Here is a 26722-nt window from a genome sequence, read left to right on the forward strand (position 1 = left end):
TGCGGATAGTATGGCTCTAAACTGGTCCTAATACAGCGGATATTAACCGGTTTCAAAGCTATACTGGAATGGGACACATCAGACAAATAGGCGCCAATGTGACACATTTTTCTAGTTGAAAATTTACAGTTGAGACATAATAGGATATGGGCCATAAAGTATTTTGTTTCAACAGTCAACAGGGCGGTATTTACTAATTTAATAGTTCAGTAAATTGATAGATAGATAGATGGATAGTTAGTTAAATAGATAGATAGATAGACAGGTAGACAAATATATACAATATACAGACAGATAGACAGATAGATAAATAGATATATAGATAGATTGATAGATATGTATATAGATAGATAGTTAAATAGATATATAGATAGATTGATAGATATGTATATAGATAGATAGTTAAATAGATATATAGATAGATTGATAGATATGTATATAGATAGATAGTTAAATAGATATATAGATAGATTGATAGATATGTATATAGATAGATAGTTAAATAGATATATAGATAGATTGATAGATATGTATATAGATATATAGTTAAATAGATATATAGATAGATTGATAGATATGTATATAGATAGATAGTTAAATAGATATATAGATAGATTGATAGATATGTATATAGATAGATAGTTAGATAGATATATAGATAGATTGATAGATATGTATATAGATAGATAGTTAAATAGATATATAGATAGATTGATAGATATGTATATAGATATATAGTTAAATAGATATATAGATAGATTGATAGATATGTATATAGATAGATAGTTAAATAGATATATAGATAGATTGATAGATATGTATATAGATAGATAGTTAAATAGATATATAGATAGATTGATAGATATGTATATAGATAGATAGTTAAATAGATATATAGATAGATTGATAGATATGTATATAGATAGATAGTTAAATAGATATATAGATAGATTGATAGATATGTATATAGATAGATAGTTAGATAGATATATAGATAGATTGATAGATATGTATATAGATAGATAGTTAAATAGGCAGATAGATGAATATTTTTAAACATATTTTAGGATAAGACTTTTCTCAGCTGTTTATCTTAATACTGGCGGATACGCCCCTAGAGGCTTCTAAAGACACTTGAGGTGGGGGGGGGGGGGTGTGGTTTGTTAAATTCGCCCTTTAATCTTAAAACCTAATTACAATATTTAAGGATTCCTGTATAAGTAAGGTATAATCTTTCCAACAGCCATCAAACATAGCCTAAAACCTGTCCTGGACTAAAAAAGATTGTATAGATAGATACTTAGAGGCTAGGGGCAAAGTAACTATTATCTTATATCGAAAAAAAACAGTAGCAATCTTAAATTCCAGGGACTTGAAGGGATAGATTAATAGCTGATGATACAAAAAATTACCCTTCTAGTGATTTAAAGGGAAGTGGTGGAAACAATTGAACACTCAACATAATTAACCAACCAATCAAAATTAACTAAACACCCCAAAGTTGATAAGCCAATTATTAAGAAAACGTTCTCCCCTCTCTCTCTGCTTAAATTCATATTTCTTTCATGGCATTACAGACAAAGTTTATTGTAGTACAGACATACAACTAGTTCTAAATTCATTTCATACATGTAATCTGGAATAGCCATGAATCATGCATCTACAGAGAGAGCGCGCGCGGCTTAGGTAAATGCGCAAAAAATCTGTTTTTTTTTGTGCTTTAATACAGTGACCGTTTTGTTTTTGGAACATATGGGCGGAGATTTTAATGACCGGTTAGATAAGCTCATGACTGTTAAAATTGGGATTATGACAATGGCCATTTCAAACAAATATTTAGCATGGAGCTAATTCCCCCGCGGGGGGAGGTAAACGCCGCTGACGCCTTCGACATCGGATCTTTTGATGAGGAAGACACAAAGGGTAAGCATTTCTATTGGTGGAAAAGTTTGAACACTGCAATAGGAGATTTTTATTTGTCCGAATTTTTAGTAGGGAAGCTACTCTATAATCCGTCCATCTGTCCGTCAGTCACAAAGTGGGGGAAACCTGATTTTCTCTTGCTCCTACTCAAGATACAATGCTGAAACTTTTTGTCAACATTTCCATCATTAGGGAGATTAATTAACTATATAACATCCATAGCAAACGGACTACTTTAAGCAGCTTTTTATCCCCTTTATTTTTTTATAACAGATTTTTTAGCTCATTAAAAAAGTTACACGACTGAAATACTCCATAATTGGGTATAAAAATCTATTGAATGCTTATTTTTTTTAAGGTTTTTACAATTTAAAGTTTTTGGATATTCTCTCTCTTTCTTTTCTTTGTTATGATAACAGATAACTCTATAACTTACTTTGTCCGTTTATCTATTCTATAATAGATTTTGGGCTTCGCTACTTATGGACGTTGTCATCCTTGTTTCTCCTTTTTTTTAGAATTAAAGTAGTGCAGTTGCATTTATAATGCCGTAAAAAACATTTGCATAAAATATTGAACACTTTTGTATATGCACCTTGAATTTTGTAGGCCCCTTTTAGAGTTTCAACTGACGTAGGAGCTAACAACTATGCTTTTGCTTATCCAAGTATTTTTTATATTTAGGTTTAAAGTTAACAGAGGCTGACCAAGAATTGTACAAAAATTTTCCCTTGACAATCTCAGAGAGGTGGCAGGCAGAGGTAAGTTTGTCTGTTTTTCTGTCTGTCTGTTTGTTTGTTTGTCTGTCTGTCTGTCTATCTATAAGTATCTATGTATCTATCAATTTGTCTATCTATCTAACTTTTAAAATAATAAAATGCGGCATTTTAATTTTTACCCCTTAACTCCTAAATTATTTGTAGCACAGGAACCTTTCTTATCTTTCCAAAAACTATAACTTAAAGTCAGTTGGGACATTTTACCACGTAGCTCCCTAACTATACGTAGCACAGGAATCCTTTTTATATTTTCACAAACTAGAGTTAATACCGGTTCTAACAGTATGCACAATTATATTATTAACACAAGCCGCGCAATTTTAATTTAAAAAATGTCTGCATTGTTTTGCACAATCTTTATCTGTGTAGGTTGCTGACACAGTATTTGAAACAATATCTATCTATCTATCCATCTATCTATCTATCTATCCATCTATCTATCTATTTTTCTATGTATCTATCTATCTATCTATCTATCTATCTATTTATTTATGTATGTAGGTTGCTGACACAGTATTTGAAACAATATCTATCTATCTATCCATCTATCTATCTATTTTTCTATGTATCTATCTATCTATCTATCTATGTATTTATGTTTGTAGGTTGCTGACACAGTATTTGAAACAATATCCATCTATCTATCCATCTATCTATCTATTTTTCTATGTATCTATCTATCTATGTATTTATGTATGTAGGTTGCTGACACAGTATTTGAAACAATTAATAGTGATTATGACAAGAAGGAGCACAATAGACGCAAACCCAAGGTAAAACTTCATAAAACAAGGATGACAACATCCATAAAAGCGAAGCTGTGAACTGGCAGGACAAAATAACATTAACACTTGTAGAGTGTCAGAACTGAATAAACTTAATATTAAGTCTATACAAAATTGTAAGTAAATTGGTTGCAAAACTGATTAAATACACAATATTGTTTAAGGACATACTGACGTTTTTAGGACTTGATATCTTGAGATGCTTTGGTTATGACATGGTACCTTGTTGTAATAGGAATCAGTATTAGAAAAATCAGATGAATAGAATAATTTTAACAAACAAAAACTTGTCAAAAAAGTAAAAATATCTGCTGGTTTTAAATAGACTAAGACATACGGACTTTTTGGTAACGATTATAGAGTTGCTATGCTTTCTTAATCGTAAGTAACTGTCATAAGAATCTGCATACAAAGTTTTAAATAGATAGAACAATTCTAACCTGTTTAAATTAACAGAAAGAGTTAACCGTTACGGGCGTACATAAATTGATGTACATCCCCAATGGTGATATGCAAAATTACCCCATCTGTAGATTAGTAGTTGAAATGTCTGGACACTAAACTTAATAAACCAACTAACAAAAGTCCCTAAAGTTGTTATTATAAAACTTTGGGAACTAGTGTAAAAAACAGGCCATTGTTCTCTCTCTAAGTTTTCATGGCCTGGTGGTCCTATTTTATTTAATAACCTAAAGAGTGTTCTTGGTCATATTATGTTTTTACTTAGTAAGCTTGCTACATCCCCAATGATAATAAACAACATTTCCCCTTTTCAAACTAACTTTATATGTTTATTTAGGCAACTTTTGGTACCGACGAAAAAGAATCAGACATATTACTTCATGGCTATTTGAAAAAATTGGTATGTTTTTTTTTATATGGCAGTTTCCCTTTACACCCTAGTAGTCTCAGCTACTTTTCGGTCAGATTAGAAATTCACTGCCAATCTGAAATTTAGTGACATTATGTCAGATTATTTTCTCATTTACAGCAATGCAATCAAATCTGACACATAGTTACCAAAAGTCATATATGACATTTAGTAACATAGAGTTAGAGTTGGGAAAATTACATAATCTGACACATTGTTACCAATAGTCATATATGACATGTAGTGACATAGAGTCAGAGTTGAGGAAATTACCTAATCTGACACATTGTTACCATAATTCATATATGACATTTAGTAACATAGAGTTAGAGTTGGGGCAATTACCATATCTGACACATTGTTACCAAAAGTCAGATATGACATTTAGTGACATAGAGTCAGATTTGTCAGATTTTAATCGGAAATACCACTGTCAGATAAAATTTGGCGGCAAATCCTAAGTTTTTCTTAACACAATGGTAAAACCTCACTTTGATGAAATGTAATCAAAACCCGAGGTTTTGTCAGATTATAATCTGATGAAATGTAATCAAAACCTGAATTTTGTATTATCAAATATTCTAGGTTTATGCTTGATATAGGTATATAAACTAAAAAAGTAAGTTTCACCTTGGTTTTATATAAAAAAAAACACTCTAGAGTATAAGTGTCACTTAAAGTCACTAGAATTTAGTTTAGAGTATACTACTAAAAATATATGGCATTATCCTCTTAGAAATTTTTTTTCAATTTTTTTCAATATTGTACCCTCCCCCCCCCCCCCCCCCCCCCGACTACTGACGAACAACTATTTTAGGTTAGGTTAGGTTTTAGGCTAGGGAGCCGAGCGCTGCGGCTAGGCACGCAAGGGGGCCGAGCGCTGCGGCTAGGCAGGCTAGGGAGCCGAGCGCTGCGGCCAGAGTTCATAGTTCTCTGTGTGGGGGGGGGGGGGGGGGTACTCAAATTTTTAATATTGAAAAAAAAATTTCTAAGAGGATAATACCAAATATATGAGAAGCTACTCTGTAAAGGAGAACCTGATCAGTTCAGCAGTTAGCTAGATCCTTCAGTACAAACAGACAGACAAACATCTTGTTACTTTATTATAAAGATAATCTTTAGAGTTGACTAATTTTATTGTTTCTCTGTTTTTATGGTGGACCCTTTGCCCAGACATGGCAGACACTCTATGCTAAGTTATATCTCTATCTAACTATCTATCTATGTTTAGGGTGGACCCTTTGCCCAGATATGGCAGACACGCTATGCTAAGTTATATCTTTATCTATCTATCTATGTTTAGGGTGGACCCTTTGCCCAGACATGGCAGACACGCTATGCTAAGTTATATCTCTATCTAACTATCTATCTATGTTTAGGGTGGACCCTTTGCCCAGACATGGCAGACACGCTATGCTAAGTTATATCTCTATCTCTCTATCTAACTATCTATCTATCTATCTATGTTTAGGGTGGACCCTTTGCCCAGACATGGCAGACACGCTATGCTAAGTTATATCCAAACAGGTTGGGACAAGTTTTAATTATTAGCACAGCTATTCTATCATTACAGTTTAGTCCACCTGTGTGTGTGTGTGTGTGTGTATGTGGGTGTGTGTGTGTGTGTGTGTGTGTGAACAGTGAACATCTGCTCTATAACTCACCTTGTTTGTTTGCCCATCTATATGTTTATTTCTATTTGGGGGGGGGGGGGGGCTTTGCTTCTTATGGATGTTGGTAATTTTGTGTTCTATGCCTTTTTTTCAACAGTAGTCTCTCTCAGTCTCCACAAAGAGAATGTGTGTTTGTGTGTTTGTGTGTGTGTGTGTGTCTACTATGGGATAATTGTGTATTTACTGTTTAGAATTGAGCTTCACACAGACAGTAATAAACCTGAACTAATATTTATGGAACAGATAGAAGATGTCAACACAGATTTACAGCAGGTCATAATAATAATAATAATAATAATAATAGTCCATAAATGATACATTATCAACAAATATTTGTAAAAATATTCTAAATTTAAGTCTAGAGTAGGAGAAAGTGTGGTATCCTTGTGACTATATACAGTAAGACCCATAAAAAAAGTATCTTTTAGGCTATACAGCCTTTATTTCTTAATGTATCATCAAAAGCAGCATGTTTTACACCAGATTAAGGAAAAAAATTAAATTTCAAGCATTTTTCAATGGAGATTTTTGAGGCCAAAGTTTCCAAAGAGCCCTTGAGAAAAAGAATTTTTTTTTGTTTTTCATAATTTTTTGATTGATGTATAATGTATTTCTCCTAACTGATGAATAATATACAAAGAATATGCTGCTTTTGATGATACATGAAGAACTAAAGGCTGTATACCCTAAAAGATACTTTTTGTGGGTCTTTCTGTATATATGAAGAATATTATATTTAGGTAAAGAATGAGCAAAGTATTATAATCCGTACAAAAGACATGCGCATTGTTCTCACCAATTCTGATGAAATAGCCCTGAGGGAGTGGTCAGTACAGCTGAGTAAAACCCTGCGGGACTCCAAGGTAATCTATATATAGTTTTTACGAAGTACAGTACAAGTAGAGATGTAACATTAAAAAATAACAGGATGTCTGTGTGTATCTCAAGATCTTGCTAACCAATGATGTTCTCCTTTACAGTGAAGCTCCACTTTTCAAGAGAAATTGTTATGGCTTTACTTACTTATATAAATGCATACTACACCTCTGTTGTTTTAGGAATTATTGGCTGGTCTGAGGAAGGCTGGTAAAATCTATGGAACAAGAGAGGGAAATCTGCCTAATAATTAATATTAACCAATAGTAGGGCTTTATTTTGTCATGTGACTAAAAATCAGCCAATAGTAGGGCTTTATTTTGTCACGTGACCAAAAATCAGCCAATAGTAGGGCTTTATTTTGTCACATGACTAATGCTTGTTAAAAGCTATGGAACAAGAGAGGGAAATCTTCCTAATAATTAGATCCTAATTGTGTGGACGCTTCTGTGCATCAGTTGTGCACCAACTGTAAATGTTTCCTGCACAACAAAGGTGTTATCATCATAATATTAGATATTCATTTTTTTATTTATGTATTTTATTGTAATATTTATGTATTAGCAATGTGCAGTTATTATTATTATTATATATACTGTAAAATTTGCATTGGCAAAATAAGTCTTTCCATGATTACAGTTGTTGCCAAGTTACAGGGGGGGGGGGGTATTCATGTAGCCATCAAACTTTGGAGGACAATGCTAGTTCAATATAACCAAGTACCCAAAGTTTTACAGCCAACACACGTACTAGATAAGGGAATTTAAAACTTTGGGTACCAACGTTTTTTTTTATGTAAAGCCAAATTATTAACCCTTGTCTAGTCTTATGATGTAGTCTCTTAATTTTAAATTTTATTTCCAACTAAAAAAATTATTAGACCAAGTTTATAACTTGGAAATGACTATCAAGTATTATACAGTATTAGTGTGTAGTAGTTTCATTTTAAAATTGTATTCTTTTCAATGTTGAATTTTTAGCTTTTAAGTTATGTACATTTCAGAATGTTAATTAATTTCCACTTCCTATGGATATAACTGTTCTTGTTTATTTATATATAAATATGTTAAAATCTTCCTATCCATGTCAAACCTTGCTTGCATGATGATTTTTGTAACAACAAGGTACAATATATTGCTACTCTATAATCAATGCAAGTACACATTTTTACTTTAGTTTTTAGCAGCGCCATTCCTTGGACAATTAGGGCCATATATAATGTTATAAGTATAGCATCTCAATAGTCTACATGTAGGTATGTCCATTATATATGTATATAAGAGATTAAATCTCAAATAAAATATGAAATTGTTTGCTTTTATGGATGTTGTCAGTTATTTTTTATATATCCATAACTTGAAATATATTATATATGTGTTTCCATCCTTTTTTTATGATTATCCTATTATTATTATTATTATTATGTCTCATATGTGAAATAAATAAATGTTATCTATGTTAAATATTGTTACATTGCATAATTCGTATTTATTATATTTAAGAACTGGGTTAGATTTAGACAATTTTTCTTACTTATATTCTCCATTTTTACTATACTATACCCATACTTAAACAAGCAATTTTTGTGATCAATCTCTTACACATCACGCCAAGTTACAATTGAATTAAGACAAAAGTAAGTGCCGAGCTCTAGGACCAATCATAAAACCTCTCTTTATATGATTTATTTAAGGCTGAATTTCCGTGACCCTAGCAAAGCAACTGATTGAAATGCCCATAAATTAACTCCCTTCAGGAGTTGTTTTAAGAAGAACTTTATAAAAGCAAAGTTGCTAAATACTGCCTCTTATTTATAATTTAGCTTCTACTTTTGATTGCTTACTATTTTTTTTTAAAAGTGAAGCTACCCATTCAAAAAAATTATAAAAGTTGTATTTGATATAAATTTGAATAAAAAATCACGCAACCTTCATCAAATTAAAATCTTTACATAATAGTTATTGGACGTTTGTCTGTCTGTCTTTTGAATGAGGGGAGGTTAATGGTTCTCCCCCTTTCTTCAACCCTTTTATCTTGTATATTTATAAAGATCTTAACGGATAAGACAATGGACAATAATAATAATATTAATTTGTTAGTGGCGGAACCTTCTAATGAAAGCTTTAGAAAATATCAATCTAGATTTAATTAAAGTACCCAAAGTTCTGACAGACAGACACATGCGCAGACATCCTGTTACTTTTATATAAAGTTGCTTCATGCACTCCTCTTAGTCTTTAGGGGAGGGTGGGGGAGGTTGGAAATCCTTAAACCAATCACAAGATATTCTTAAAGCTTTCCTGAAAAGTTTAACCAATTCAGAACAATATTTTTAATTAAGTATAAAAAAGAACCACTCATAAGTTGTCAGAATTGTATTTGATATATAATTTAACAAAAATCACGCAACCTTCATCAAACTAAAATCTTTATATAAGACTAATAGGACGTTTGTATGTCTGTCTTTTGAATGGGGGAGGGTTAATGGTTCTCCCCCTTTCTTCAACCCTTTTATCTTGTATATTTATAAAGATCTTAATGGATAAGACAATAGACGATAATAATAATAAGAACCACTCATAAGTTTTCAGAATTGTATTTGATATATAATTTAACAAAAATCATGCAACCTTCATCAAACTAAAATCTTTATATAAGAGTAATAGGATGTTTGTCTGTCTGTATTTTGAATGAGGGAAGGTTGATATCCCCCCCCCCCCTTCACCCTTTTATCTTGTACATTTATAAAGATCTTAAGGGATAAGACAATGGATATAATAATATTAATTGGTTAGTGGCAGAATCATCTAATGAAAACTTTGGAAAACATTGATCTAGATTTAAGCAAAGTACCCAAAGTTCTGACAGACAGACACATGCACAGACATCCTGTTACTTTTACATAAAGTTGCTTCACTCCTCCTAGTCTTTAGGGGAGGGTGAGGGAGGTTAGAAGAATATCCTTAAACCAATCACAAGATATTCTTAAAGCTTTCCTGAAAATTGCAACTCGTTCAGCCAGCAGTTTTAGATCTTAAGATTTCAAACAAATAGTGGCAACGCCCCTAGAGGCCAATAGAAGCACATGAGGTAGATGGGGGAGAATTTTCAATTTTAGATTTAGAAAGAAAAGAAAAAATTTCTAATGGCGATTTATCTTTGGTGGGTGGTGGTACCCTCCCTTAAGCTAGTTGGACCATAACAGCTCAGCAGTAAGCAAGCTCTTTTGGAACACACAGACACAAATATACAACATCTCAGAGACATCCTGTTACTTTTATATGAGTATACCTAGTATTGTTTATTTTTTAATTTATTTTTTAAATTTTTATAATTAGGGTCAGTCCGCCCATCCGTCCGTAATGCATAGCTTTTTTAGTTAATTTAGGCATGTTAGAATTATCCTATCGATTTAAAACTTTGCTTGGTGATTCCTGTAGTAGTTAGGTATGATATAGAAAGCGTAGCAACAAATGTCTGTCCATTTTAAACATGTTGATTTTTAACTTTTTTTACAACAAATGTTAATGTGATATAATAATCTGATTAATCTGAGATTTGGATTACTGATTCCTTAGACAACAAAATACAATGTTATTAGCAAAGCATCTCTATAATGATGTCTTAAAAATGTAAGCATGTCCTAAAATAATTTTCTGTAATTAAGTATTTTTTCTACAAATTTACTCACAATTTTGTTTCAAATTTTATATATATATTCAGTTCTGACACTCTACAAGTGTTAATGTTTGTTTGTCCTACTGTTTCAGAGCTTCGCTTTAATGGATGTTCTCATCCTTTTTAATTATAGATAAACAACTCTAGAATGCAAAAACTTTATTGAAAAAAAAATATTTATACAGAGAACAATTAATAATTCCTAAATTACTAATTGTTGCCAAATCATTATTCTACAATCTATATTTATCAATTCCGGGTCGGTAAAGCATGCCTGTGGTAATATCCAAATTTTATAATTTAGGGGCTAAATTGACAAAAATCTTAGAGGGAAAATTTTTTATAACTAAAAAAAATAATTTTAAGATAACACTTGAAAATTTAAAGAAATTTTATCAAAATTTGGCTACAGGCTTGCTTTGTACAGAAATCAAATTAAAATATTTATAATAAATATTCAAATCTATTTTTTAATCTATAATTATCATGAAATTTGAAAAAAAAATATTTCATTTTTTTTAAAGTATTAATAGTAGATTTGAATACTTATCAAAAATATATATAACCTTATAATGCTAAATACTAGAGGGGGGGAAGTTTTGACACATTTGCAGAAACAGTGTGTATAGGCTTTATCTTTGGACAGAGAGGATAGGTTATTAGGGATAAAATCATTCTTATTTGATAGATTTACCCCAACTTTAAGATTTTTTTGATGGGCCTCCAGGTGGTGTCTGGATAGGTAAATATAAAAATTAAATTTTTTTTTGAAGAGTTAAAGGTCAAATTATAAAACAAAATATGCATCTTTGTTTTCAAGTATGTAAATAACATTGAAAAATATGCATATTTTAAGTATTATAAGTTGACCCCTAACTCTTAATTTTTTTTATTTTTGCCTGTCCAGAGACCACCTGGAGGCTTGCAGCCCCTGAATCTGGAGGCCTGCAGCTCATGAACCTGGAGGCCTATAAAAAAAATCTTAAAATTGGGGGAAATTTATCATATAAGAATGATTTTATCTTTAATAACCTATTCCCTCAGTCCAAAGATAAAGCCTATGCACACTGTTTACACAAATGTGTCAAAACTCCCCCCCTTCTTATATTTAAAAAGTTATATCAATAAATAGCGCAGCATTAAATAGATTATCTTTTCATAAATAATCTTCTAAAATTTCAAAACCTTTAATTGTTAAGTAGAGTAAATAATGTTTCCTTTTTTTGAAATCCTTCAATAAGAAAGTAAGATACAGTAAATTTTTTGTTAGTTGTATGCTAGTTGGACAAACTTGACAACATTATTGACACCCTAGCTATAGAGTTGCTGCACTTTATATCATATTCAATATCTATAGTACTGTTTTATAGATTATATAGTTGAAATTAAAGTCGAATTACTTTAGCCAAAAAAAAAGTAATAAATTCTTTAAATTTGGTTTTATAGATAAGATAGTAAGAATTTATAAAAAAAAATGTGTTGAATTCCAATGGCCAACAAATAATAATAATTTTTTTTTAAATTTGGACAATTTGTATAAAACAATACTAGATATGTATTTCCATCATGGTTTAGAACTTGTTTGAATACAGCTCAGATTAATTAGATTCTAAGCCATGATGGTAAAAGTTTACAAACATACATATAGGACAATATAGAACAAAGCAATAAGATAATAAAAAGTAATTAAATATCATGAATACCAAACCTTACCAAAATCCAATCAAGAAATTTAAACAAGAAAAAATCTAATTAGTTAATAAACTATTTCTTCCTGTAAAGTATATACATTAGATATTCTAAAAGCTACTTATTATATAATCAGTAAAAAATCTTATACTGATATTTTTCAATTTACAGTGTGCTAGAAATATTTAATTTTGGAATAAATAGGAAAATATTCAGTGTTTAATCTTACTTAATTACTCTCATTATCTTGATTAGATTAAGGGAGAGTGTGTTGAATATTCATGATAAGTTATTCAAATTTTTATGTATCAATCTTGGAAACGTTTGCAGACACAGAGAGAAGGACTTTTGTAAGATTCTGATCAGCCCTGAAATATTATTTACTTACTAGTTTAAAAAAATAGTAGCAGCTACGCCTCTAGAGGCCAATAGTGGCACTTTAAATAATTGTTTTTTATTTCAAATATCTAATATCAGAAAAAAAAATTATGTTGCGTTTAAGTCTCTACATCAAATTGTTTTTTTGATTTTTTTTGTGATTTCTCTTAAGAGGTTGGTGGTACCCTGCCCCAAAATAGTTTTAAACCTTCCCAGAACCTATGAGAAGCTACCCTGTTAAAAAGATCCCGATTGGTTAAGCAGTTAGCAAGATCCATGTACAGACAAACATCCTGTTACTTTATTATAAGGATATACAGTTTATATATGGTATAATTAAGGATAAGGAAACAGAATAGAAGCAACATTTTTAGATAGAAAATAAACATGACACAAGATATAAAGTAAAAACTACTTTAAAAAGTCAAGCAGTAATTTATAAAAAATCAATTATCTATTTTGTTTAGATATTTTTTTTTTTTAAATATAAAATAGTAAAAAATATAGAAGTAGAAAAATTAGGATGCAAAAAATTAGTTAGGTACCTAAATCTTTTCGATAGCTAAAAAAAGAGAAAAATATTTGTTTAATGAATAAAAAAAGTATTTTTTCACTATTAACCTTAAACTTAATATTGATATAAACATTGTGATATATATATATGTATAGATAAATATTCTACCTACCTTTATGCTGTAGATAATTGTATCTCAACTCCTCTCTTGGCACCTAAAAAATATTATGTTTTTTTAAAATTTATTTATACTAGAACATATATTGTATATATGATACTAGAGTTTAAAAGCAAGAAGTTCATTCTTGAATAATGATTCTAATTTTCAACATGCAAAGAGTGATCTATAAAGCTTGATCTCCCTTACTATGTCTATATAAACTATGTAACTATGTAATGCTTGTTTTTGGACTGAACTTTAAGATCTTAATAATTTAGTTTCATCTTAAAGTGTGTTCACCCTGCATCCCTCTCCCTTTTTATTTATACATTTTCCTCAGGAAGCAAATTCAAAAAGAACTTGGTTGTAAATTGATTTAAATAACAACAACTCCCCCCCCCCCCCATTGTTAATTACTGTTTAAATTTATTTTTTTGTGGGTTGGTCAATTTTCTAGGGAAAAAGTCTCTTGGGAGGGTTGTAGTACCCTCTCCCAAAATAATAATAAAACCTTCCCAGAACATATGATAAGCTACATTGTAAAGAAGAACCATATTGGCTCAGCGGTTAGTAAGATCCCTTGTTACAGACAGACACACAGCCACAGATCATGTTACTTTATCATAAGAACTAGCGGGTTTGCTACTAGCCTCTAGGGGCTTTGCCTCATGAGGTAGTTTTAAAAAAAAATTTCGGGTAGTTCGGGAGTATGGTTTGGGTGCTGCGAACCATACACCCTCTCCCCAATTTTTTTTTTTTTTTTGAGGGGGGGGGGCAAATTTCATTTTTGGGGGGGTTGGGGGTGTTATCCAATAGGTATATACCCTGAAGAGTAGAATCCAATCGGTTCTGTGGTTACCGAAATCTTAAGCTTCAGGCAGACAGACGGACAGAGAGATGGACAGACAGACATCAAGCTACTTTGTATTATTGATATAAATGTTTATGCTTTTAATAGACTGTTAATTAATATAATACATATTTTGACTATGTATACTGCTACATAATAGAATAATATTATTATATTTTGTTTCTTTTCTTTGTTTGTTTTGACCATTTAATTACAGATCAAAATGTTTTTTTTATTTAATAAAAATTTAAGATTTAGATAGACAGACACATAATACTATATAAGAATAATCAAATTATATTAATTAAGCTTACCACGTCCTCTAAGTATTTCTGCTATTTTAGCTTTTCTGGTTTTCTCTTCTTCAGACTCCCATCCAGTTTTTTCAAGGGCGAAATCTAGAGCTGTTTTACCTAGAAATTTGATAATTTATTAGATATGTAAATGATATGACTGTAGATCAAATCTTGCAATACAAATGGGGCATTAAAGAATAAAAGTTAAGAAGATGAATATTGAATCTAAATAATCTAAAGTCTATTTACGGCTCTCCTTTACAGGGAGCTTCTTATAGGTTCTTTTCATAAACCAGGGTTTGAAGGGGGATAATAATTAAGAATTAATTTTAGAAAATAAAGATTTTTAAATTGAAGAGTGAAGGAAACAAAATAAGATAGACCAACTTATATCAAACAGGGGACATGCACATTTTTTTTGAGAACTGAGGTGTTAGGAGGACCCTCCCCCCAAACAAATTAAAAATGCAGAAAGGGGTGTGACTTTTAAGAGTTAAGTTTAAAAGGAAAAGCGCATCACAATTTGGCAAGGAAATGAAAAATGTAAGAGATTTGGTAAATAATTTTTTACCCTGTAAAAGAGGGTTTGTGATTGTTTTATATTCATAATCATGGATGTTATTTCCACCCTCCCAAAGATATAGATAGATAGATAGATAGATAGATAGATAGATAGATAGATAGATAGATAGATAGATAGATAGATAGATAGATAGATAGATAGATAGATAGATAGATAGATAGATAGATAGATAGATAGATAGATAGATAGATAGATAGATAGATAGATAGATAGATAGATAGATAGAAATTAAGTATAATAATTTGATAACTAACCAGCAATATCCTTGGCATTGATATTAGCTTTATGTTCCAATAAGACCTGCACAACATCAGAGTGTCCATTCCATGCTGCCAACATAAGACTTGTCAGTCCTGGATATAAATATATTAGATTTATTATATATTGTGTAGTTTAGAGTAGAATTACAGATACACAGAGAAATATAAATAGAAAAGTATAATTTTGTAATATATGTATAGTAAGATAGATAGTTAGATAGATAGATATATGTAATGGAAATATATTATTATGATAATATTATTATGTAACTAACCATCATTATTCTTGGCTTTGATGTCAGCTTGATGATCTAATAAGAGCTTCACAACATCAGTATATCCATTCCCTGCTGCCCTCATAAGACTTGTATCTTCTAGATATAAATATATTAGATTTATTATATTGTTTAGTTTAGAGTAGAATTATAGATACACAGGGAAATAAATATAGAAAAGTATAATTTTGTAATATATGTAGAGTAAGAGAGATAGAAATATATATCTGATGTAAATATAGTATTATAATAATATTATGCAACTAACCGTTACTATCCTTGACGTTGATGTCAGCTCCAAGTTGTATTAAGAGCTTCACAACTTTAGAGTGTCCATTCCATGCTGCCTCCATAAGACTGGATTGTCCTAGATATAAATATATTAGAATTAGTATATATTGTGTAGTTTAGAGTAGAATTATAGATACACAGAGAGTTATATATAGAAGAGTATAATTTTGTAATAAATGTATATTAAGATAGATGAATAGATATATGTGATAGAAATATAGTATTATAATAATATTATGTAACTAACCCCATTTATTCTTGGCATTGATGTCAGCTTGATGATCTGATAGGAGCTTCACAACATCATAGTGTCCATACGTTGCTGCCCAGATAAGACTTGTATATCCTATATATGAATATATTAGATTTATTATATTGTTTAGTTTAGAGTAGAGTTAGAGATACACAGGGAAATATATATAGAAAAATATAATTTTGTAATATATGTATAGTAAGATAGATAAATAGATATATGTGATGGAAATATAGTATTATAATAATATTATGTAACTAACCACTATTAGCCGTGGTGTTGATATCAGCTTTATGTTCTAATAGGAGCTGCACAACATCAGAGTATCCACTCCATGCTGCATACATAAGACTTGTCCTTTCTAGATATAAATATATTAGATTTATTATACATTGTGTAGTTTAGAGTAGAATTATAGATATACAGAGAGCTATATATAGAATAATATAATTTTGTAATATATGTATAGTGAGATAGATATAGATATAAATATATATGATGGAAATATATTATTATAATAATATTAATGTAACTAGCCAGAATTATCCTTGGCGTTGATATCAGCTTCATGTTGTAGTAAGAGCTTCACAACATCAGAGTGTCCACTCCATGCTGCACCCATAAGACTTGTCCATTCTAGATATAAATATATTAGATTTATTATGTATTGTGTAGTTTAGAATAGAATTATAGATACATAGGGAGTTATTTATAGAATAGTATAATTTTGTAATGTATGTATAGTAAGATAGATCAATAGATATATCTGATGGAAATATAGTATTATAATAATATTATGTAACTAACCACTATTAGCCGTGGCGTTGATATCAGCTCCATGTTCTAATAGGAGCTGCACAACTTCATAGTGTCCTTCCTCTGCTGCCAAGATAAGACTTGTATATCCTAGATATAAATATATTAGATTTATTATATTTTGTAATTTAGAGTAGAATTATAGATACACAGAGAAATAGAAAAGTAATAAGTATATATTGGTGGATAAGTTGGGTAAATTAACTAACCATGATTATTTGTAGCTTTTATCTCAAAGTTTTCAGTTAATTTTGTTGTTACCTCAATGTACTTCAAACATTTACCCCCCCCCCCCTCTACCTACTAATATTTCAAAATTAAATTGAAAAAAAGAAGGTTAGCCATAACTCTTGTATTATATGTCTGCAGAGGATTCCTAAAACTGAAGGGCCTACAACTGTGGTGCCCTAACCATCAGGGAGTAAGGGAGGGGACAATGGGCAATTAATTCAATTTAAGAGCGTTCGCTGAAAAGCAATGAAAACCAGATTTATCAAGAAAATATTACCAAAATTGTAAAGGGATTATGGTAACCTAATTTAGAACAAAATTAGTTCTAAGAAAAAAATCATTTACTTGAAAATTAAATTATCAATACATCACAATGTAGTAAACATTCTGTAATTAATAACTTGAAAAATCTTGTTTAGAACTACCTAAACCCTTCTCATATGTTTTTAACTGACACATAAAGTCAAGCGGTTCTTAGATTAATTTATACATAAATATTACAGTAGAGTTATTATACATGAAATGACATTTTCTTGGGAAAAAATATTTGTTAAAACCAGCCATTAATAACAAATTTTTCTGTCTGCATATTCAAAACTAGCTCAGCTAGTTAGCAAGGCATTGATGTGCAAGTACCCAAAGTCAGCCAAAATCTGCTGTATTTGTGCACATTCCCTTTAAGCCAGTACCCAAAGTCTGCGACTCCTAAAAATTGAATATTCGATCCATTGTCCCCTACCTTACTCCCTGCCTAACCATGCAGGGCTAACCAATACAAACTTACCAAACAGCAGACCAAAAATAAAAAAAAAACTAACTCAAAACTAATTCCCTCTCTTATATTCAATTACATAAAAATGGTGGGATTAAGTGCTCAAGAGGCAGTTTAGGGAAACATCTGTAATTTAAGACAATTAAATTAATTAAAAAACAACTGCACTGAATGTTTTAATTTAAAATTAAAGAAAGTATTTACAAAGAAGTAATTCTAAGCCACTTTTTAATCAATATTATCAATCAACTAGTTCTAGAGTAATATGTTCTGGCTTGTTACTTAAAGGGACTGTGAACGAGAAAGTTTCTCATCAAATTATCAAATCTTAACATCATCTCATTCATATAATCTCAAAGATAGGGCAAAACTGTCTCTTATTTCCTTAAAAACGGCTTTTTCCGCCGATTTTTATCATTTCTAAGATTGGGGAAAAAATTTCTGGACTATAAAAATGTGCAGTTAATTGTCTTTTTTTCCTTCTATAGCAACAACTAAGCTTTTTGACATAGTTCTCTATTTTTTCTAACAGTTATGCTGCCTTTTAACCTAATCCTTGCTTTAAACTAATGTATAGTTACTTAGAAATTGATAAAAGTGCAATATTTCTTAATAAACAGTCAGATGAAAATGTAAACTAATTCTCTTAAGTGGGTTATTTATTGTCCAACACAATAAAAAGGTATATCATTATTTTAAATAACCTCTGAGAATCAACCCTTTGTAGACAGTGAGGTATTTTTTTTGTCAATAATATGAATTTAAAATAGATCTTTATTACCTAATTACTATGTTATTAAAAAACTAATTTGCAATTTTATATCATAAAAGCCTTAACATGAAGTAAATTGTTTCAACTAAACATGACAAGTTAAATATCCCTACAAACATTATGAGAAAAAAAACGTTTAGATTTTCCCTGTTTTTTCCTTTTTTCCTCCCAAAATACCATAAAGTCAAGTCATTATTCCTGCATGTTTTTGTTAATAGGACGTTTTTGGTTGATCAGTGTAGTGAAATGGGCTTAGACAATGCAATGTTAAGATTTGATAATCAGATGAAAAATTTTTACGTTCACACTCCCTTTAAATGTAAAGACTGGGTAAAACAATAATATTGATGAAGGATGATTGGACGTGCAGATAATGATTTAGAGATAAAAATTACTTACCTTCTTTATCCTTTAAATTCACATCTGCACCATTCGATATATAATACTTTACTTTCTCCAATAGTCCTGCCTTTGATGCATCAAGAAGAAGATTTCCTACATAAATTAATCTTTTGTGAAATATAAATCTAACTATCTATAAATAAGAATGTATAAGAACATTAATAACAACATAAATTATTTTAGAATTAAAATTAGTGAAGGGGAGTAGTAATTTTTTTATCGTTTGTTTACTCTTTAGACAAGTCAGGCAAGGATGTACTTGGTACCCTTAAATGGTCAGGATACCATATAAATTATGGATGGGATATAAAACCAAATCCTTAAACCTCCATTTATTCCTATTGTATTTCAAAAAGAATATAAATTGGATTATGATAAAAGTTCTTATCAAAAGATCTATTTTGCTAATTATCTTTCTTGCAATGTAAACACAAATTTGTATTATATACATTATATTTATCATTTTTTCTGTTAACCTGCTTCATCTAGCTTTTTCTTGTATTCCTTATACTTCTCCTGAAATTTTATAATTAGTAGTAAATCATTCCTATCTTAATTTCAAAAGTAAATTTTATCATCAACATTAGGGCTTCATATAAATTTTTTTTCAGTAAAATAATTTCATTAAAAAATAAAGTAAATCTTACATTCATCTCATCAGTCACATTACACTCATAGGCTCTAAATTAAAAACATAAGATAAAATTATAAAAAAGAAATATGACTCAGAAAAAAATATAAATTTTCTTTTTTTCTTTTTCAAAAATTTCTTTTAAACTTTTTTTGCAAATACGGTGGATACAGCTAAAGATTTGACTTTTTTTATCATGGGTACAAAATTGACTATATGTCAGTAAACATGTGGGGGTCTAGAATCCCAAGCAAAACCAAGCCCCCTTTAGTCATAAGTCAGTCAAAGTTATATTTTGCTTCTTCAACCTTTTACTTAACAAACTTTGTTTCATTATAATTTTCTTATTCTTAATTGAACCTAGAACAACTTTTGCAGAATTCTTTAGGTAAATTTATAATATAAATTTCAGCAGCATCTTCTGTACTATGTAGCTGCCAGCCACTGCTGTTTCTCCAAAATTATAAAATAAAAGTTCTTTTTGTGGCAATATTTGTTGATATTATTCCATTAGAAAAATATAATGAATATATTGACGGTTATCCCTAGATTCTATAAAGGCAGAAAAATTGTTTACATAAATCAATCAAATGATCAATTTGAAGCTACTCTAAAATTAGTAACTAAATTATCAAAATTTTAAGCTTAAAAAAAAGCTCACTGACCACTTAATAACACTTTAAAAAAATAGTCTTAAGATGTTTTATTAACAACACTTTTAAAAAATATACCTCGAAATCTCAACCACATCCACTGGAGATAATTGGCTCTGAAAATAGGCTTATTTAATATTTAAACCAAATTAAGGGATATTTCACAAATAACTGTTCTTGGGTAAGATTTAACTATTATTAGACAAGTGATAACTTCTACTTCCTGACTACAAAGGCCACGGATACTAGGGTAATTCTACAATATTTGACAAGAAAATATCTCTAGTAAAGAACCACGTACATCTTAATTTTGGAACATTTATTTTCTCTTAAAAGCATAGAATAGTTAATATTATAGGTTTTTTCTCACTTATTTTTTGTGTAGATTCGATATTTGAAGCCAGATTAAATAGAGGATTTGTAGTTTTTGAGATATTTGACCTATTAAGAAGCCCCTTAATAAAAAAATATAAATACCAAGAAAGCCACTAAAAATAATACCAAGAATATAGGCTTGATGTAAAAATTATAAAGTTAATGTTATCAATTAAAGAAATAATAGTTATAATTTGGTTTACTTTACAATAAGCTTTTGCTACCTGATATTGGGTATAAACTTCCTCAATATCAGAATTACAGTAAAGTATAAGTCTAATAACAGTTCATCAGTACAAAACTTTTTTGAGAAACAGCATAAGTCACCCCTTTTTTCTTGAATCTCCAATATTCCTATTGATCTCCTCTCTTTCTCCTTCTACACCATATACGAAAAAATGGCACACCTTGACTATGTCTCAGTATGCAAAGGATGTTGAGGACTTTCAATGCATCATATATAGAAAAGTGGCACAACTCAAGTCTGTATTGCATCTATGAGGCATGCAAACTCACAAAATAGGAGCTTATTTTACAATTAGAGGCCGATTGTTAGGTCTAGTGTAGAAAAATAGTTGAATTTATATGAACAATACTGAGAACCCTTAAAGGATAGAAGCTTTGTCCTTTAAATACTTGGGATAACTTTAATCTTCAACATCCTTTCCATACTTAGACATAGGCAAGGTATGCCATTTTTTCGTATATGGTGTAGAAGGAGAAAGCGAGGAGATCAACAGGAATTTGGTATTTATATTTTTTTATTAAGGGGCTTCTTAATAGGTCAAATATCTCAAAAACTACATATCCTCTATTTAATCTGGCTTCAAATATCAAATCTACACAAAAAATAAGTTAGAAAAAACCTATAATATTAACTATTCTATGCTTTTAAGAGAAAATAAATGTTCCAAAATTAAGATGTACGTGGTTCTTTATAATAAACAATAATGTTAAGATTTTCCATGTTTTTCCATTTTCCTTCTAAAAATGCCACAAATCCAGAAATAAATCATATTTTTGATAATTAGATATTTTTGGTTGCTAAAGGTTTTATAATCAGATGATAATGGCATATCAACAAAGAATATTCATAACTAGCGGCTATTACCCACCTAGAGGCCTCTAGGGGCACTTGAAGAGGGGGGAGTTGAGTTTGATAACCCAATTTTTTTTAGATTTAAAAAGTTAAATTTTAAAAAAAGTGGGGGAGGTCAATTTTTTTTTTTTTGGGGGGGGGGGGTTGCTATCCTCTCTAAAATAGTTAAAAACCTTCCAAGGACCAATTAGAAGCTACCCTGTAAAGGAGAGCCTGATCGGTTCAGCAGTTAGGAGATCATTTTGTAAAGACATACAAACGCACAGACAAACAAACATCCTGTTACTTTATTATAAGGATTAGACTCAAAATAATACTAACAGGATATTGTTTGAGCAAACCAGTGTCATTGAAGTATGTTCTAAATGGCTCCTTGACAATTATACATGCTGTCTCATTATCTTTGCAATGTCCTCCACTTTCTGGATAATGGGTGATGGAGAAGTAGTCGTATGGAGTCTAAATATATTCATACATTAATATTTCATATTTGGGTAAGGCATTATTCACTACAAAATATTAAAAAATGTATTTTAGTTATTGCTTAGAGAAGCATAAATTAAGAATTATATATTACCTCATGTGTTTCTCCATGAGTGTCATTTCTAATTTTCATTTTGTTTTTGTATTTTTTATCCATCAATTCATGTTTTATTTCAACAAATTGATCACGGTCAGGTCTAAAAAATTTTATTTGGATTTTTGAGTTTTAAGAATTAATTTGAAAAGTTAAAATAAAGGTGTCTTTTTTGTTGACCAGGATCAAAAAATATTATTCATTATCATATTTATCTAATAAATTCATTTAATTGCAGAGAAGAAAAAAAATTGTCCTTCCTTAAGTCTTATACATAATATATATGATGTCCATCAGTTCATAATGCTATGTGAGAAATAAGATTTACTAAGCTGCTATTAAAGCCAAACCTATGTTTGTTTTGTAAATTTTCCCATCATCATAGGGCATATTTGAGAATCTAATATCCAAGGCAGTCCGACTGCTTTTTAGCAGCTTTAACTTTTTTTTTATTTTCAATTATCTTTGGTTGTTGGATTTTTTTGTTCATAGACAAAAGGACGAGTAGCTTAATTTATGATTTTTGATATATTTTTTTATTTTTTCTGCTGCTAATGATTATAATAAATTGAAGATTTTTTTTCCAAAGAGCATATGCTTGATTTACTTTATCTCTTTTCCAATATATATATTTGTGCTTAGTTATGCATGGATATTGTCACCATTTTATTACCTGTGAATACTTTTCTAGTGAAAATTTTATCACATCAATTGAATCCCAAGGTTTAGAAATAAACTGCAAAAACTTCAGCCTTTTTAATTTTAAGTTAACAAATGCATAGTGTAGCCTTGTAGTGAATTATTAACTTAATTAACTTCCATACAAACCTGTTATGTTCATGTATAAAACCAATTATATGGGCGAGCTCATGAAGTACTGTTGCTCCTGAAAATAATTTTAATTATTGAACTCCATTTGAAACATTTACTAAGAGTTTAATCAAATATTGTTTAAAATTACAATTGACTGATTTTTTAATAACTTAGATATCAAAAAGCTAGGTGTACTATTAAAAAGCAAATAAAAACTAATGTTTCAATAGTATTTCATGAGTGTTAAAAGAATTAAAAATTGTAACTCAGGTATCAAAACCAACTTCAGGGGGGGGGGGGGAAGTGAACAAGTCACACCAGAGCTTCAAAAGCAAATATACCAATCTATTTTTTAACAATGATGACAACATGAGAAATGAAGCTCAAAAATTAAGAATGTAAATAAAAAAAAACTACTTTAGAACAGTTTCATAAAATAAACATTAATCTTGGTAAAATAGGGAAATTACAAAACCATAAATCACGCAACCTTTAAAAACACAAAACTTAAAAATCTAGGAATTGATCCAGCACCCCAATAAACAAGTCTTAATAAAACTTCGTGGAGTTATGTAGAATGTAAAATTAATTAACCCCTGAAAATTTCAGCCCTCTATCTTGAAATGGAGTTGAGGAATTGCAAAAATATTAAAATCTAGGAATCGATCTAGCACCCTAAATAACAGACAGCTACTTAAAATCTACAAGGATAAAATTTTTACATCACTTTTTTTCTTTCAAATATAAACCAGCATAGTCCCCTGACACCAAAAATACCTCTGGAAGAGGTTTTGAACGCCTAGAACTGATTCTATGGGTAGAATACTGACACACATAAATTTATCAAGAACTGAATTTTTGAAATTTATTTGGTTCTCATCTTTAGGGGAGCCTTAGGTGCCCCTTGAGTGCCATGAGCGACAAGCAACTGTAGCCTATTTTAGAGATACCGTAAGAGGACTCATGTTTCAGTCAATGTTGCAGCACTCAGTACAAAGTGAGATCCAAGTGTTAAGGGTGCCTTGGTACAACAATTTTTTAAGAACATGGCCTAGAAACAAGTTCTCTAACTTTTTGGAAATGGCAAAAGGAATTAAGGGCAGTTACCATTTGAACCAATAGTCTTAAGTCATTTTATAGTGCCCTTAAAGTGATCATGAAGCAGGAAAAAAATTTATATATGTCACAGATTAATGTTTTCTTAGAGTACTATTTTGAGAATTAAGTCTTAAATACTTCCAATTTAAAAATAAATCAAACTTGTTAAAAATTTATTTATTCCCTTGAAAACATAAATGTTTTCGGTGTTTTTATCATACATCTCTTTATATCAAAATCAACAAATAACAATCTTTTTGTTGAAGTTTACTTTAAACCAACCAAATAATGTTGAAATTGCTTTCTATGGATAGATTTTAAATTTTCTTCCAATGGTTACAAAAATAAAGCCATATATGGAAAAGAATATCACTGATTATGGTTCCTGGATTTCAATTTTTCATTTGTTTAAAACTTTATATAAATATCTACATATCTACATGGCTTTAGATATATGACATTAAAAATCATTTGAAATCAGTTATTTGCATTGTATATATATGATAAAATTTAATATAACCACTTAACAAGATACATGCAGGCAATTGATAATATTATAAATGATACATAAAACTGAGCTAATCTCAGGACCATCAATTATGTGTATTCTTTTTAAATGTCAAAAAATTCTTATCACAGAAAATGCTTGTCTCTAAAAAACATTTTAAAAAACAAACCATGGTTTTATATCTAGCAATCAATAGATTGATAGGAATACATTTTGATATCATTAATATGACTCAATTATATTTGTATCGGTAGTATAATAGTATGTTACGTTTGTGAACTCGAACCTTTATCCTTTTTGTTTTCCTTATCATTATTGGCAGTTGAGAAAGCGCCTATTTTCAAAAAGTTCATAATTGAACACGGCATTCATAATAACGCTTGCGCAACCAAACATAAACAAAGCTAGCGTAGCCATCTTTATTCTTTCTTTCAAGATGTGCGTAATATCTGTGTGATAAAAACCCATGTATAGTCAAAAATGTGGTGTTATCCGTACTGAAAAATACCTTTGAATGCTTCCGGCTTGACATGTTCAATGACCTCGGTAAGAATTCTTTCTTACGCAATCAGCCTCGAAATTATGGACAGACCTACAGGACAACGAACCCGGACCGGACCAAGACCTACGACTACATGTTTTTTGGAACTATCAACATTGGCACTTTTAAAGATAAGGCAGAAGAAATTGTACATAGCATGACACAAAGAAATTTACATATACTTGGACTTGCTGAAACAAGACATGCAGGCAGCGGACAAAAAAGACTTCATGATGATTATGAATTATTTTACTCTGGTGACCACTTAAACACAAGACATGGTGTAGCTATTATTTTACATCCTGAAGTCAGCAGATTAGTGGAGAAAGTTATTTATGTAAATAACCGAATAATAGCTATTACTTTAAACCTAAAGAGTTATAAAATCTCCTTTATACAAGCTTATGCTCCACAACAAGGACGCCCACAAGAAGAGAAGGAGTTATTCTATGAACAATTGCAAGACACTTTTGACACACTACCTACTGAAAGTGAAATTATCATCATTGGAGATCTAAATGGACATGTTGGAAGTATCAAGGTGGAGAATGTCATAGGGGACTTTGGAGTTGGTGAGAAAAACGTGGAAGGTGAAGCAATAATTGATTTCTGTATTAGAAATGGCCTTTCTGTTATGAACACGTTTTTCAAGCACAAGGAAGCCCACCAGTACACTTGGTACAGGTACAATTCTCACGTTGGTACCTATGATATTAAAACTCAAATTGATTTTGTTCTTAGCACCAGAAAATCAATTATCAAAGATGTTAAGTCAATACCATCAGAATCTCTGGATTCAGACCATAGACTGGTGAAGGGTAAAATGAAAATACACCTTCCTAAGATTGAAAAAACATCTGTTAGAAAGAGAGTGAAAATTGGAAATATTAAAGAAGCCGCTGATGACATCCAGCAAGCTATCAGAGAAAATGCTGATAGTATTAAAAGTAATGATGTTGAAGAATATTGGAAGAATCTTCGTGACCATCTCCAGGATATTCAAGAAAACATCATTGGTATGAAAAATGTTGGAAAGACAAAGAAAAAGAAAACTGGTTGGTGGACAGATGAAGTTAAATTGGAGGTTGATAAGAAGAAACTGCTCTTTAGAAAATGGCTAAAGGAACGTACACCAGAAAGCAGAGAATCTTATGAACATCAAAGAAAAACTGTCTATTATACTAAAAAGAAAGCCAAAGCTAATATGTGGACGAGTATTGGCAAAGATCTTGAAAATGATCTTAAAGGCACAAGAAAACTCATATACAGTATGTCCAAGAATTACAAAAACAGAAACGAA

General features: G+C 30.3%; 2 protein-coding genes across 2 annotated transcripts in view; one reads left to right on the forward strand and one right to left on the reverse strand.

The window, feature by feature from the left end:
* Positions 1–26722, reverse strand: part of LOC145307367 (uncharacterized) — a 181384-nt gene that overhangs the window by 127816 nt on the left and 26846 nt on the right. The window contains exons 12-24 of the mRNA XM_080149747.1: positions 23291–23348; positions 22463–22565; positions 22207–22344; positions 20490–20527; positions 19775–19808; positions 19604–19643; positions 19125–19220; positions 16942–17040; positions 16129–16227; positions 15859–15957; positions 15591–15689; positions 15310–15408; positions 14491–14589 (exon numbers count right to left, since the gene is read on the reverse strand). Of these exons, the coding sequence (XP_080005873.1) occupies positions 14491–14589; positions 15310–15408; positions 15591–15689; positions 15859–15957; positions 16129–16227; positions 16942–17040; positions 19125–19220; positions 19604–19643; positions 19775–19808; positions 20490–20527; positions 22207–22344; positions 22463–22565; positions 23291–23348 (1101 nt within the window). The remainder of the gene's footprint in view (positions 1–14490; positions 14590–15309; positions 15409–15590; positions 15690–15858; positions 15958–16128; positions 16228–16941; positions 17041–19124; positions 19221–19603; positions 19644–19774; positions 19809–20489; positions 20528–22206; positions 22345–22462; positions 22566–23290; positions 23349–26722) is intronic.
* LOC145307497 (G protein-coupled receptor kinase 1-like) lies at positions 1842–8370 on the forward strand. Its single transcript, XM_080149953.1, has 8 exons — positions 1842–1923; positions 2608–2684; positions 3404–3475; positions 4287–4349; positions 5830–5885; positions 6223–6304; positions 6772–6894; positions 7090–8370. Exons 1-8 carry the CDS (start codon positions 1842–1844, stop codon positions 7159–7161), a joined length of 627 nt encoding a protein of 208 aa, XP_080006079.1. The 3' UTR covers positions 7162–8370.

The sequence above is a fragment of the Acartia tonsa genome, chromosome 15 (assembly GCF_053477335.1).
Source record: "Acartia tonsa isolate MP-2025a chromosome 15, ASM5347733v1, whole genome shotgun sequence".
NCBI lineage: Eukaryota > Metazoa > Arthropoda > Copepoda > Calanoida > Acartiidae > Acartia > Acartia tonsa.

Coding starts and splice junctions, on each gene's coding strand:
- LOC145307497 (XM_080149953.1), top strand. CDS start 1,842: ATGGAGCTAATTCCCCCGCGGGGGGAGGTAAACGCCGCTGACGCCTTC. Junction 4,350..5,829: donor ATGGCTATTTGAAAAAATTG/GTATGTTTTTTT, acceptor ATCTATGTTTAG/GGTGGACCCTTTGCCCAGAC. Junction 6,895..7,089: donor AAACCCTGCGGGACTCCAAG/GTAATCTATATA, acceptor CTGTTGTTTTAG/GAATTATTGGCTGGTCTGAG.